This window comes from Camelina sativa, chromosome 12 (assembly GCF_030686135.1).
Source record: "Camelina sativa cultivar CO46 ecotype springtype chromosome 12, ASM3068613v1".
NCBI lineage: Eukaryota > Viridiplantae > Streptophyta > Magnoliopsida > Brassicales > Brassicaceae > Camelina > Camelina sativa.
Window position 1 is genome coordinate 2711517 of NC_141891.1, and position 14017 is coordinate 2725533.

General features: G+C 40.3%; 3 protein-coding genes across 4 annotated transcripts; all 3 read right to left on the bottom strand.

The window, feature by feature from the left end:
* Positions 1-112: 112 nt before the first annotated feature.
* Positions 113-5708, bottom strand: LOC104729774 (coatomer subunit gamma). The gene is made up of 17 exons (XM_010448776.3): positions 5216-5708; positions 4786-4934; positions 4579-4692; positions 4279-4479; positions 4095-4196; positions 3549-3656; positions 3235-3468; positions 2835-3085; positions 2528-2699; positions 2291-2446; positions 2157-2207; positions 1844-1981; positions 1564-1761; positions 1351-1482; positions 1098-1271; positions 663-908; positions 113-500 (listed from the first exon to the last, which is right to left on the bottom strand). The coding sequence occupies exons 1-17, from the start codon at positions 5259-5261 to the stop codon at positions 306-308; spliced, it is 2667 nt and encodes an 888-aa protein (XP_010447078.2). The 5' UTR covers positions 5262-5708; the 3' UTR covers positions 113-305.
* LOC104729776 (proline-rich receptor-like protein kinase PERK5) lies at positions 5660-8849 on the bottom strand. The gene is made up of 9 exons (XM_087479155.1): positions 8722-8849; positions 7845-8633; positions 7234-7713; positions 7062-7148; positions 6899-6969; positions 6725-6801; positions 6489-6633; positions 6242-6403; positions 5660-6142 (listed from the first exon to the last, which is right to left on the bottom strand). Exons 2-9 carry the CDS (start codon positions 8566-8568, stop codon positions 5867-5869), a joined length of 2022 nt encoding a protein of 673 aa, XP_087335281.1. The 5' UTR covers positions 8569-8633; positions 8722-8849; the 3' UTR covers positions 5660-5866.
* Positions 8850-9176: 327 nt separating this feature from the next.
* On the bottom strand, positions 9177-13674 carry LOC104729777 (SWI/SNF complex subunit SWI3D). Of its 2 annotated transcripts, none has more exons than XM_010448779.3 (7): positions 13052-13674; positions 12041-12567; positions 11260-11919; positions 10983-11146; positions 10274-10869; positions 9983-10173; positions 9177-9876 (listed from the first exon to the last, which is right to left on the bottom strand). In XM_010448779.3, the coding sequence occupies exons 1-7, from the start codon at positions 13506-13508 to the stop codon at positions 9520-9522; spliced, it is 2952 nt and encodes a 983-aa protein (XP_010447081.2). In that variant the 5' UTR covers positions 13509-13674; the 3' UTR covers positions 9177-9519. The 2 variants fall into 2 exon arrangements, with proteins under 2 accessions (XP_010447081.2, XP_087335280.1); XM_087479154.1 differs by having other exon boundaries at positions 11260-11915; positions 13052-13634.
* Positions 13675-14017: the final 343 nt, after the last annotated feature.

The following is a 14017-nucleotide window of genomic DNA, read 5'->3' on the forward strand; positions in this document are numbered from 1 at the left end:
TTCTAAGTTGGTTAGCTTAATGGAGAAGGTCTAGCTTATTTGGTTAGACTTGCACGGTACAGTTTCCAACTTCTGTATGTATTCATTCACTTGGCGAGAAAAAAACGAGAAATAAGAAATCAAAAAGCATCGTCAAATTATAAAAGAGAAACCTCCACAGTATTTGACAGAAATGGATGTAGGGACAAAAAACAAGAGAAGAAAACACTATACTATTTATAATAGTTCATGTATTATGAGGTTGGGTAATTGGAAAATCTTTAGCTGCAGGAATAACAACACTCTTGTAGAAACGCGAGGGGTTTTTAACCGCAGGCAACAATCTCGTGAATGGCGTCTGCGACAGAAACGTCCTCAGCTCTAACTGTCAGTTTCATTGCAATGTCCTTTGAGCTGTCCATTCCAAACTGTGCCCTCACTAACACTTTCACATTCCCTATATACACACCTGACAATAAACACGTGTGTGACCTTGCGTTGGTCGGAATTGTCTCCGTTCCCTGCCATTTGCATCTCTAGCGTCAGTTTCAATTTCCGGGTACACAACAAATGCTCATATACTCAAAAAGACTTTATCCACAATAATCTTAGCCCTCAAGTCTCAGTGGGTCAAGTCTAGTAGTTTCTCTATCGACTATGAGAAAAAAGTGGAAGAGACTAACCTCACAAATCTGCATGCCAAGAAGATCGGTGACAGCGTTTACAGCTTCTCCTAAGCTGTCTCTTTGGCCAAGACCATATTCGTCTACACGCTCATCTTCTTCATCCATGCTTTCCCATGCATTCCTGAAATTGGAGACACCCACTTTCACCATGTAATCTCCAGCTACAACCTCAAGATCCTCCAGCTGGTACTCATCTTCTACTCCATCATCATCTGCATCGGCTTCACCTGTGCTTGGGTCAACCTGATTAAGCACGAACAAACTAGTCATATTGTTTTCTTTTGGTCTCTGTGATTAATTAGAGTCATTCTAGAACTTCCTCTTCAAATGCGTCAGTGATTACCAGAGTTCTCCACAAAGTATTATGAGATTCTTTGAACAACATTTTAGCGAAATAAAAAGATGGAAGTGAAAAGCCTGTTCAACATGTACCTCCTTAACAACGAAAGTTAACGTGTTGGAGAACTTTCCAACAGCAGGGACCCCTGCTGGCTTCTCAAAAACCACAAAGGCTTGACCAGGCTTATCATAAGGAAGTGAGTTTAGGGCCTTTGAAGTTACTTCATTGAATTCCTCTGCTTCTGAAGCATCTACAATGACATTGACCTACAAAACCATTCCAAAATTAGTGAAATGAGGAACGTAAGGATAAGATAAAGCAATGCTTTACACCAATGTTCAGTACCCTCTCCAACAATTGCTCTGGGACTGTGTTAGTGCAGTTGTACTGTAACACCACATGACTGTCATAGATATGCTTTACAACATTGACGGCGTATTCTGTTTCTGGTTCAGTTAGCTCCACAGGCGGAGAAGACTGAAAAAAGGAAGTACAAGTTAAAGCAAAACAAGGTAAGCCAAAAGATTAGAGTGAAACAGAAGAAAAATCAGCCCTAACCTTGAAAACTTTTCCAAAGGCGGCAAACTCTGGAATAGATGAGAGAAGTTTTTCGTAGCCATCAAAACCAGAAGCAGGTGCAGCTGGTGGTGCACCAAGACCAGTGGACTTTTTACCCTGGGCTTTCTTCTCTGCAAGGGGCTGGGATTTAACTTCCCTAGACACGGAGTTGACATCAAAAGCTTCTTCAGAGGGCTCCTGCATGATCAAAGATTTAAGATAACTGGTGTGCTAAGAAGGATATGAAAACTAGAAAACTGAGAATTGGATGATAACTCACATAATTCTTCAGACTAGTTTCCAAGTTGACCAGAGGAACCTCCAGGGAACCAAACAGAAAATCCTTGGTCTCTTGATCAGTGTCAACAGTACCATCACCACCAAGAACACTCAAAAATAGTGTTGCTCTATCACGGACCTTAAGATAAAAAGAGGTCGCAACTCATAATCAAGGAAAGAATCATGAAATGACTTGCATGCTTCTCACCCCAGAAAATGTTAACAAAGGGAAACACATGCATGTATGTTCAATGATACAACCGACTCAAGGGGACACAACAGACATACAGAAACAGCAATATTTAGGAACGCACCTCATCATCACTGTCATAGATGCAGCGCTTCAACAGAATGGTAATCCGTGGCTGCCAAGCATCCATTGATTATGCTCTTTATCAGTCAAAGAAATAAAACGAGAAAAAATGGTTAGCAAGATAACTACACATACCTTCAAGGATTCAACCATAAACCCAAACTTTGCAAGTGTGGAAACAGCAGCAGCCCGGACAGTGGCATTTTCAAGATGCACACGGTTGTAAATATATCGTATATACTTGCTTGGATCTGAGGTGTTAGGTCCCTCAATTCCCAGAAAATGAAGGATCTACGCGACAAAACACATTTAAATATCACATAAGCAGTTTTTAATAGCAACCACAGACGGGTGTTGGATAAAACAATTTACCTGTGTTGAAAGATATGTGAATTCACAATCTTCAATGAATTCACAAAGATGAAGCAATCCACTTTCTTTCGCATCAGGAATATCTCTGATAATGGTCACAATAGAATCCACTATTGCTCTTTTATACTCAAATCCACCTTCTTCCCTAAGAATGTTGCTTAAGAAGGTCATCCTATAAATAAAAAGGTGACAGATTAATCATAAGCCAAATGCTATAGAGACACTGTAACATATTTCAATCATTCAAAAGAATAGCAATGCTCGAAAAAGAAACTACAAATAAAAAACACCCTAAGACTTCACTTACAAGGATCTGTATTTCAGTGGAAATTTCACACACAACGATCTTATAGCTTCCACGACCACAATTTTGAACTCATCAGCAATATCTGACATAAAATTAGTTATCTGCTTCATCAAGCGTTCTACACTAGATTCGTTCCCTGTTTTCAAGAGTGTGGTTATTGCGAGTGTAGCAATGCTTCTATTCTGATCAGAAATTAAACTCTCCATATCAATGTTGCAGTTGGTGACAGCCATAGGATGAGTCATTGCAACCTGTGGTTCAAACTTGTGTTTAGTGTCCAGTTAAATGATGGAGCTACCCAGAAAAACATAACATCAATTCGATGTTTCTCAATGTACAAAGACAAGAGTTGAAAGAATTCTTCTTTATGAAGATTTTGATCTAAGAAAGCGTTGTAAACCTTGTTCAGAGTCCGAACAGCAGCAAATCTCAACACTGGTCTGGGGGAACTCAAAAAGAGCTGGAGAACAGTGATTGCTGGAGTTAATTCTCGGCTTGTCACACCATCAAGCTCAGTGATCGCCCTGGCAGCCTCAAGGATCACCATTTCTGCTTTATGGCGGAGGCAACTCTCCAGAAATTCATAGAACGGACGTTCTCCAGATTGACCGTGGTTGGCCATGTCACGGATAACCTGAATAATCGAAACTAAAGCTAAATAACGCAAATATTTTCATCCACATATCAAATGATCAAACAGACGAGAGGAGTAACCTGGCTGGTGTAACGTATCAAAAGACACTGAGCCAAAGGAGAGCGGACAGATCCCCTGGTCAAGCCACCAACCAACTTGCTAACAGCCAAGCGATCATTTTGGCGTATCTGAACATGAAAATTGATTTTCAACAACTATTAGATTAACTCTCACTACCTTTATAAATAAAGAGGGAGAGCATATTATGTTGGCATTATTTTTGTAACAGCAGCGATACATATCATTTGCTAACTAGTACAACTTCAAGTTTAGGCACATAATATGTTGGCCTTCCAACCTAAAAAGTTACATATGCTAGAATCAGCAGTATCAGAGACAGACTTCAGGCACAGATTGAACCTCACAAAGAAAATAAAGTTGCTGGAAATGATCATGATAAATAGTTATGATGCCGATACATAAAACTTATTGTGTGTGTTTCTAGTTCAATAATCATAGTAACCTCTCTATTTTCATGATACTTCTTCTCAGCGGCTATTTAATTAAACAAAGAGCAGAAACATAAACCAAATTTGACTTCGTTAATACCAATGCAAGAAACTAACCTGATGGAGCAAAGCTAAGGCATGAAACTGAACAAGGGCTGATCTGGATTGAATACCTTCTTGAACTTCATTGCTCCATCTTTTAACAATTTCTGGGTTTGTCTGTAAGAGACAATATAAGAATATAAGCATAACATCACAAATCAGAAACAACCTAATAATAGTTTTGGGGTGTAAAAGGTACCCTTAGCAAGTGAAGCCCACTGACTAAAGCTGCACTAGAAACAACGGGATTCTTATCCACAATGGCTTGTTTCAAGTATCGCTCAATTTGAGTGAGAAGCGTTCCGTCAATGATCCGGCAGAGGACACGGATAGCATTAGCTCGATACATATCAATTTTACTGTTCATGTCCTTCATCAAGGAGCTTGTTACAATGATAACCTATGGGTGAAAAAAAAAACAAACAACATATCTTAAGATTAAACCTACAAACAAGCGCCATGATTTTTCGTATTAAAATTTTTAGTAAGATTTGCAAACCTCATCCGATGATGGAGATAACTCCTTAATGATCAAGTAGACCATTCTCCTCAAACCAGTGTCTTTCGACTGGAAAAGCTTTGTAACTGAAAAGAAAACTTCCGTTGCTTCGACCTGCATAAGAAAACAGAATGAAAACTTGTCAATTCACACCCATATCAAACAAACAACCATCGGGAAGGGATAAGAAGGGTCAGGGACACTAACCTTGGTGAATGACTCCCCTTGGTTAAGCAAATAAAGAAGTTTGGTGATGACCTGAGAGCATCTTCTAGGATCAACCTGAGCGTCATTAAAGACTCTAGCCTCTTGAAGTACAGCTCCCTTCTCAATTCCCATGAATGGAGAATACTCCACTGATCCAATATTGTAAATAAGCAAAAAATAAAACAATTAAAAACAGGGATCGTTGATCAAAACTAAAAAATGTATGTAATTATCACAAAACACACAACAGTCTGGGTGGGTACTCGAGATTGTAGATCTACGCAACCAATAATCACAAATACACCGACTGTGCAAAATCATATATCGAAACGAACAGATCTAGAAGCTTAATATCTGGATCTAAAACTTCATAAACCAAAAAAATTCGAAACAAAAGAATCAATTGAAATTATAAGGGAATTAAGCATACACTCATCGTCGTGATCATCGTCTTTCTTCACGAGAGGTTGCGCCATTGCTGATCTCCCTTTAGAATTACTCCGTCACTCAGATCTCGCTTTTGCAACCTTTTAGCTACACTCAAAATGCGGGAGAAGAAAGAAAGATCTCTATAAATGTTTTGAGTCCCACCCAGGAGAAGAAGAAGAAGAAGAAGAAGAACTCAGAAACTGTGGGATCGAGAGAGAGAGAGATGAGAGAAGACAACTTTTTCGAATCGGCCCATTGGGTCAATTTTTTCATTAATCGATTACCCAAAATAAAAAGATTACAAAAAAATTATTAAATTACGTTTGTGAATTGTGACACTTGTTATTGTTAATATGATATTTTTTTGTTAAATGTTTGGATTTTTTAATACAACATTGATTACATAATAAAAACCTTGATTATAAAACCATAATTAACGTGGTAATGGTGGAATAAGGCTTTGTACTATATATAAATTTCAACAAAACCAAACTAATCTCTCTGGTCAAATATCACACTCCTAATAACATCATAATTCAAACTGTCAAAACTTTGACGCAGAATGAAGAAAACATTGTAAAAAGAAAAAGCCAAAAGGAAGAGAGAAGAAAGTGAATATTATGACAAGTGTTTGTGTTAGTGTGTGTTCTTTTTAAAGCTGAGGATTGCGTTTCATTGAACCTCTATTCATGTCTTCACTACTTGAAGTAGACGGATTCAAGCCGTACTCACTTGTTCCACCATATTCACTGCTTTGATACTCTTTGCTCTCTAAAGCCAATTTCTTGAATTTTTTCATGTCTGCACTGTACGAGCTAGCGTCATACTCCGAGCTCACGCTTCCTGGGCTCATGTACGTGCTTTGTCCTGGTCTTGTTCCTTCACTTAGATCCTCCATTGACATATCTCCTTCTAGTGCTCGTACAATCTTTCATTCATATATATATACACATGTTTCAAGATTCATTAGTATGGCACATTTTTATCATCAAGATTGTGATTAAAGAAGTGTTTTGAGTTTTTAAACCTGGCTCATCTTAGGACGTCTTCTTGCTGAGTGTCTGATTGCTGCAGCTGCACAAGAAGCCATTCGAGCCATCTCTTGTTGATCGTAGTTTAGCTCTAGACGCAAATCTGCCAATTGGCTGTAGTCTCCATCTTGAGCTGCTTTCAAACACAAAGGCCTTGCCTGCAACAACAACAAAATATAGTAAGATTTTGTTTTTGTGTTTTGGAGATAAAACAAGTAAAGCGAAGAGGCGGACACGACTTACCCAATCTACCAAACTGTCTTCCATTTCTCCAGTTAGATCAACTGGAGGTCGTCCGGTTATGAGCTCAAGAAGCATTACTCCAAATGAGAAAACATCAGATTTGTCGGATAACTTTCCGCTTGATGCATACTCTGGAGCTAAGTATCTGAAGTTCTCAAAGAAAGATAAATGAAACCGAGTGAATAAGTGCTCTATAAGCAATTGATCACTTAGGAAAGCTCACAAAAGCTATTTACCCGAAAGTTCCCATGACACGAGTGGATACATGAGTATAGTTGTCTTGAGATAGCTTAGCTAATCCAAAATCTGCAACCTGAGTACACAATAGACATCAATACACTTCGACTCAGCTAAGGAACAAAAACAAGGGAAATGAAAGTAGAAGTAGTACTGCAAGAGTCAATATATACCTTGGTTTCAAAACTGAAATCGAGAAGAATGTTTGCAGCTTTGATATCTCTATGGATAATGCGAGGATGACCTACCATTGATGTAAAATATAGAATCTTATATTATCCTAAAGAGAGCGAGATATATAGTAGCTACATCAGTGTGAGATAAATATGCGCTTACAGTCTTCATGCAAATATGCAAGACCTCTAGCTGATCCCAGTGCAATCTTTACTCGTGTAGACCATTCTAAAACAGGACGACCCTTACCTAAAATTTCAATCAAGTTATTGATTAAAGAGAAACCATACTTCAAGGTGTTAATTGAAGCAAGTATTCTGTTAGATGAATGTACCGTGAAGATGGAATTCAAGAGTGTTGTTAGGTATAAACTCATAAACCAAAAGCCTTTGACCACCAGAGATGCAATATCCAACAAGAGAAACGAGATGACGATGATGGACACGGCTAATGATATCAACCTCTGCTTGAAACTCTCGTTCGCCTTGTCCACTTCCAAGTTTAAGACTCTTCACGGCAACTTCTTTGCCACTAGGCAAAACACCTTTATGAACATACCCAAATCCTCCTTGTCCCAGCAAATTTGACTGAGCAAAACCTTCTGTTGCAATAGACAGTTCATCGTATGTGAAAGTGCTTTGGTTGTGACCAAGAGTCGCAGCTTGAGGCGACGGTGTAGCACTTGGACCAGTTAAGTTGGAATTGCCACTGTGAGGACCATACAGAGGTTGCTTTGGTCCCCAATTCCCTCCTCCTTGAGCAGCCATATTTACCACATGATCTTGGGGTGTTCCCTTATAATAACCACCATTACCTACACTAGGCAACATCTCCTTTAGCATCTAACGTCTAACTCTTTTGCACACTAATGGGCTTAAACACACACACCATTAGACTACAAATTCCGGTTATACTAAACTCTAATCTATGCTCCTATAACATTACCTGTTGGTGCTCCATAAGGATTGTTATTGTAGTAGTGCATGTGGTTGACCTGAGGGGACTTTTTCTTCTTCTTCTTGCAACAGATGCAAATACATACTAGAAGTATAAGCAAAAGCCCTGCTCCTACAAGAACTCCAATAATCAATCCAATGTTGGCTTGTGGATGATGTTTCCCTGATAACAATGAGTCTAAATCTCCACTACTCCGAGGTGGGCTACTTGACCGAGGCGGTGAAGGTGAGCCACCGTCACCGGTAGTTCTGTTCCCTGAAGATGGTTGTAACGGAGTGAAACTATCTCTGTTATTACCACCATTGTTTCTGTTACGGTCATCATTGGCACCACCAGGAGAAGGAGGAGTTGGTCTATCTAAAGGCGGTGATTGGTTCGACGGTGTTTGTGGTGGTGCCTGCGGCGTTACCGGAGTTGAGCCTTCAGGTGAAGGTGGAGCAGGAGGAGTCTCTGGAGTTTTCGGTGGCGGATTAGCTACAACCGGCGGCGATGGAGGAGGTGTGGTTTCCTGACTCGGCGGTGCAGGCGGGGGTGAAGAAGAAGCTGAGCCATCGTCTTTATTTGGCGGAGGAGCAGAATCGGATGACGGTGGAGGTAAAGAAGGTGGTGAAGGCGGCGATGAACCATCTGACGGTGATGTCCCATTTGTTGAAGGCGGTGTGCCATTTGAGGTTTCAGGAGCAGGAGGTGAATCCACCGGCGATTCCGCCATTGTTTGTCTCTGTTTTTGTCGGTGAAGGGTTTCTCAACGGTTGAGAAACCTTCTCCCCGGTGATCCTAGACGCAACAGCCTTGTTTCTCAAGCAAAAACCAAAATACACAGAATCAAAACCTTAACGCAATAGAAACAGAATCTGGAGAATACCTGATGAACAAGGTTAGAAAGAGAATGAAAGGGAGAGAGAAATTGTAGAAACAGCTTGAAGAAATAGGCTTTCTCCTATGAAGGAGGAGACATCATCTGTTCTGACAAAATGATAACACTTTTACTATAATTAGGGCAAAGCGTGTCTCTTCTCTTACCATATATCATCTATATTTGCTCTTTCAAGAAAAAACCGTAGTCTCTCTCTAATTTGGCCTCTACTACTTTTGCATGTGTGCCGTTTGAAGTTTGGACCATATCGGTTTTTAGGATTTGAAAATAATCCAACCGGGTTTCAATTGGGGTTATACTCTTATGCGTAGAGGGAAAAGGCGGGAGTTGTTAACTCATTACGTTTGTATCAGCTCTGTGATCTAAAAATCCCTATGAAAGAGATCTTGTCGAAGAAACAAGAACCTGAATTTTATTATCGGACACTCTTAATACATGTAGGCTTTTGGGTATAACCATAATCCATAAAACATTCCCACGACCTTTTGCGGAATCATATATCTCTGTTCAACGTTACAATTCATTAAAGTTCAAAGTAACCATAAGAACACATTCACATATCTCCGAAAGTTTCATTTGACAGTTACATTTAACATTAATTGATGGGTCTAAACCCCCTAACTAACTTCTCAATATCACCATCACCTACGTACGTCCGACAAATCTCCAGAAAATAAACCAAGCTCAAAGGTTGAAGCCGCAAAAGGTGGGATAATGTACCTTGGCTTAGAAACAGAACATCAAGAAGAGCTACCCCGCAAATCTGAACACTATCATGTAGGACCACTAAACCGAAGAAACATTGTTTGAACCTGGAGATGGGTCTGAGCTTCCGGCCATTGTTGTACCAGCAGCAAAAGAACCAGGAATAGTGAAACCTGGAGGAGGCCTTGGCATTGGTGGGCGGGGAAATGCCATGCCCAAGGGAGGCCTTGGACCTACATTAGCAAAATTTGCAGCGATTCGGTTTGTTGGTAACGATGCTTTTGAGGACATTGAAGGTGGGACACCTAGTCGAGCTGCTATGATCTGAGCCCTTTCATGATATAGCCGTTGCCTTGACCTTTCTAATTGCTCTCTTACCCTCATTGTCAAGCTTTCAGCTTCATTGAAGATAGATAGCTTTGCTTCTAGTTTATGTAACTGCTTAGATACAGAATAAAAAAAAAACCTCATTATTACGTTACAACTCTGAACAATAAAGCACCAAAACAGAATCTAACCTGCATACACATGAACCATGTCTTACCTGCTTCTCTATCAATGATCCAGAAAGTTGTCTGATATGATCTTCTTCTTGCTTTGCAAGATTCTTTGCCTTTACTGCTGCGGCTGAGATAGCGGAGATAGCTGCGCGCTTAAGCTTCTGGATGTTATGTTTGTCTTTTGTCCCTTCACAAACATCCTTCTCCTTCTTTCCTTCTTTCTTTGGAATTTCACCTGCAAAACAGCATTTAGACAATAAACCAATAAGATATACAAGAATCATGCCGTACAGGTAAAGTTTTTATGTGTAGAGAGAGAGGGAGAGAGAGAGAACCAGCTGTTCCATTTTCCGTTGCAGAAGCTGATCCAATGGGCTGCTGAACAACAGACGTGTCTGGAGTACTAAGAACATCCTTTGCACCCTCCTCCTTCGCCTGTTGAACCTCCTCTCCTACTGTTTCGACCACATCTTGAGGATCCTTCTCTGACTGTAATGTATCTTTCATCTCCACATCTTTTGATGCTTCTGGCTGAGAAGCATCATCTGCCGCTGACTGGGAGACAGTTGCTTGAGAGGCGTCTTTATTTTCACTACAAAGCTTATTCCCATCCTTCAAAGGTTCTTGAAGCTCCTTCCCTGAACATTTGTCCTGTGATTGACATATTACATCCGCTGGTTTCTCTGAACTGTCAGTTGTGACTGGCTTACTAGATCTTTTTTCTTGTACGGCATCTGGTTTTGTAGTAGAATTTTCAGTTCGAGAACCAGGTTGCTTTTCTTCAGAGACTGAATTCTGATCTTCTTTACCTGTGTCAGTATCTGGCATTTCCCTATCATCTGAATTCAAGGAGACGTCTTCTGCTTTCTGGATTTTTTCTTCTGGTTGCTCATCTTTATGGACATTTTCATCATTATCCTCTGCATCCGCACTGCAAATGTCTTGCTAGTTTTAGATTAAGAAAAAACAACCCATATCTCCAAAAGATTGAGAGCAGAACAAAAATATAGAATGTTGAGAAAGATCGTCGTATAACTGCGAAACCTTTTAGATTCAGTTGAATCCTTCTTGTTGTCTGGTGGGTCTTCTAGAATGTAACAATGTCTTGTAGCAAGCAACAGTCCCGAATTACTCTGAAGAGATTTTATGGAAGCCCGGGCTGACGCAGTAGCAACATCAGATCCTGCCAATCGCACCAGAAAGGCTGCCTACAAAAATAAAAAGCCTTGCAAGATCAGAAAGGAAAGAGGGTGCGTTTGTAAATTAAGAAGAATCTTAGTCCCCATGAATGCAAAGTTCCTGTGTTACATAAAATACTTACCAGTCCCATGACAGGGTTTCCTAAATCAGCAAAGGAGAACGAGGCTTCAGGTGTGGAGGAATAACCAACATCTTCAAAAGCTTCAGCAAGAGATTTCAGAGCAATGTTTTCGTCAGTTTCCTCTTGACATCTTTCATCAGTGACGGTTTCTAGTTTGGGTGTTTTCTGGTCTGCTTCCACTTCAGTAGTTTCTTCTTCAGGTTTGGAAGATTCCTGAGAGACTTTTCCTTCATTGTCAACTTCTGGTTCTGGAACTTCTTTCATAGTCTCATCTTCATCAACACGTGTCTTATTCTCTGCCTCTTCAGGTGTATCTTTTGGAACAGATTTATCATCTTTAGACACAGCTAAATCTGTCGTGTCTTTTGTGCTTGGATCTTTGTGGTCAATTTGATCAAGAAAAGCATCCTCAATTGGCATTTGAAGAAAATGAAGCATACATTGAGCTTTTGTTTTTGTAGCAACATGCTCTGCAATCTCATTCCAATTTTCCTTGAAGATTTCTAAAGCTTCAAGGAGAAGAAGAGTCTCTTGATCAGTCCACTTCCCACTACCAACGCCAGGGGCCTCAGCAGGCTCCATTAGTATGAAATCAGAAGATGACATATCTGAGCTGAACTTGCCACTGTTAAAGCATTCCGTACATAAGTCAAAATCTGCCTGTCAAAAACTCAGTATTAGCATTTAAGTTTTAAATAAAACGATTATAGAAAATACCAAAAAGAACGCAGTAATATCCATTTCTATTGATGAAATGAGAATAAGTAGAGAGATAAAACACCTGTTTCGGGCAATGGTAGCGCTTGCGAGAGCAATCAGCTGAACAAGAATTGCAGTGATATTCGACTGCTGGACCCTCTTGTTTCAGCAATTCATCAGTAGCCACCGGATCTGGAAACAACCCTGAAGGTGTAGCTTGTGCTGTGAGACGAGGCTTGTGGACAATAGGAGGGCAAGCCTCATCAGCTTGAAATCGATATAAACTGTTAAGCAGTGACTCCTTATCCTCTAAATCATCATGATCAGGAGCCGTAGAACCAGTATCTGCTGGTGGAAATGGGTGGAAATTGATTAAGCCCCAGTAGTCCAAGAATTCCATCACCTCTTGCTTTGCGTCAGAGTCTCCAACCTCGAGTTCTGTTAAGTCTTTTAGTTCTATTTGTATGTTCGGATTGGAATGAAACTTCCTCATGATCCAATCCCGTATTTCCATATATACCTCAGAAGTGCGACCTTCCAACTTGCCATTAAAGAAAGAGGGCAATGAACGCTCCTCAAGCGGGTGAATTTTTTCCCATGAAAACCAACCTTCAAAAGAATTTGAAGAACAGGAACCCAAATTACAGACTACTCAAAATGGGATAGTGAAAAGTTGTGTAAAAATTAAACAACACCAACAACTCAAAATCTAAACTTAAGATATCATATTACTTTCTAACTCAACATTACCACAAGATAAGGACTAGGAGCATCAGTTCATAGCCTGGGGCTCTTCAATGGAGACTCTACATGATAAAAATGAGCATCCACATTCTACTTCAATCCCGAATGCATCAAACCCATTATATACATTCACAGTGAGAGGAGTTCCAGAACCAAAATCTAACCAAATCTCTCCCAATTTCCAAAATGACTACCTCAAATTCTTTACTTGGCCTACTTTGGGAAAGTCTATCCACATAAAGTTTCAAAATTTGCTAAGCAAAACAGTGACAAATGTGAAAAAGATGAATAATTTGGTTACAGTCTCAACCAAAAAAAAAAAAACAGGAAGAAGTAGAAGAACACGAACCGCAATGATTAGGCACCACATGAACATTACAGTCACGAGATCTAATAGCATCGAAATCAGCTTCGATCTTAGCCTCCAAAGCCTCCCACTCACGGATCGCCTTATTAAGCTCTTCCTCCTCCTTAGGCTTCTCTCCACCATCAGTACCCACCGCAACATTCAAAAGCTCCGACTTAACCCCATCCGCCGCCGAAACCAAATTACTCGGAGCCTGACGAGCTCTAGTTAAAGGCCCATTATGCACCGGAGAAAAAGACGCAAGCATAGCCTTCTCACGCGTCAACATCCTCTTAGACGGCGTTGAAGATGAGAAATTAGAATCCCCGAGAGCATTCGCTTTCCTTTTCAAACCTCCGCCACGGCGCCGTGTCGCCGGCATCGGCTCAGATGCCGGAGTATCTCCAGTGCTACCACCAGAAGCTAGGGTTCCAGCAGAATCGCGTCGTTTCTCCTCCATCTTCTCTCACTCTCTGTCTCTCTCTCTCTCACTCAGTGTGTCTTTGCAATTTGCAGCTACAAAGTGACCATTTTTATTTATCAAAACGTTGCTAATTCCCAAATCCCAATTTCGCTTCTTCTAGTTGAAATCAACAAATTTGTATCGAACATGTGTTGAACTCCCCGCACGCCTGAGTTGGTTTATTTCGGTTTAAATCAATCAATCTCGGATTAGCCTTCCGGTTATCCAAGGATATTTGGTTTGCTCAGGAATTAATTTCGGTTTTAACCGGTTTCGGGTTATTGAGGTTGACAAAATATCTTAAAATCTCGCTCTGTGGCTTAAAATTATGATCAATGCCAAATCATATATAAACCGGTTGGTTTAATTCGGTATAAATCAATCAATCTCGAATTAGCCTTCCGGTTCGACGGGTATACTTGGTTGGCTCATAAATTAATTTCGGTTCTAACCGGTTTCTGGTTGTTGAGGTTGACAAAATATCTAAAAATCTTGCTCTGTGGTCA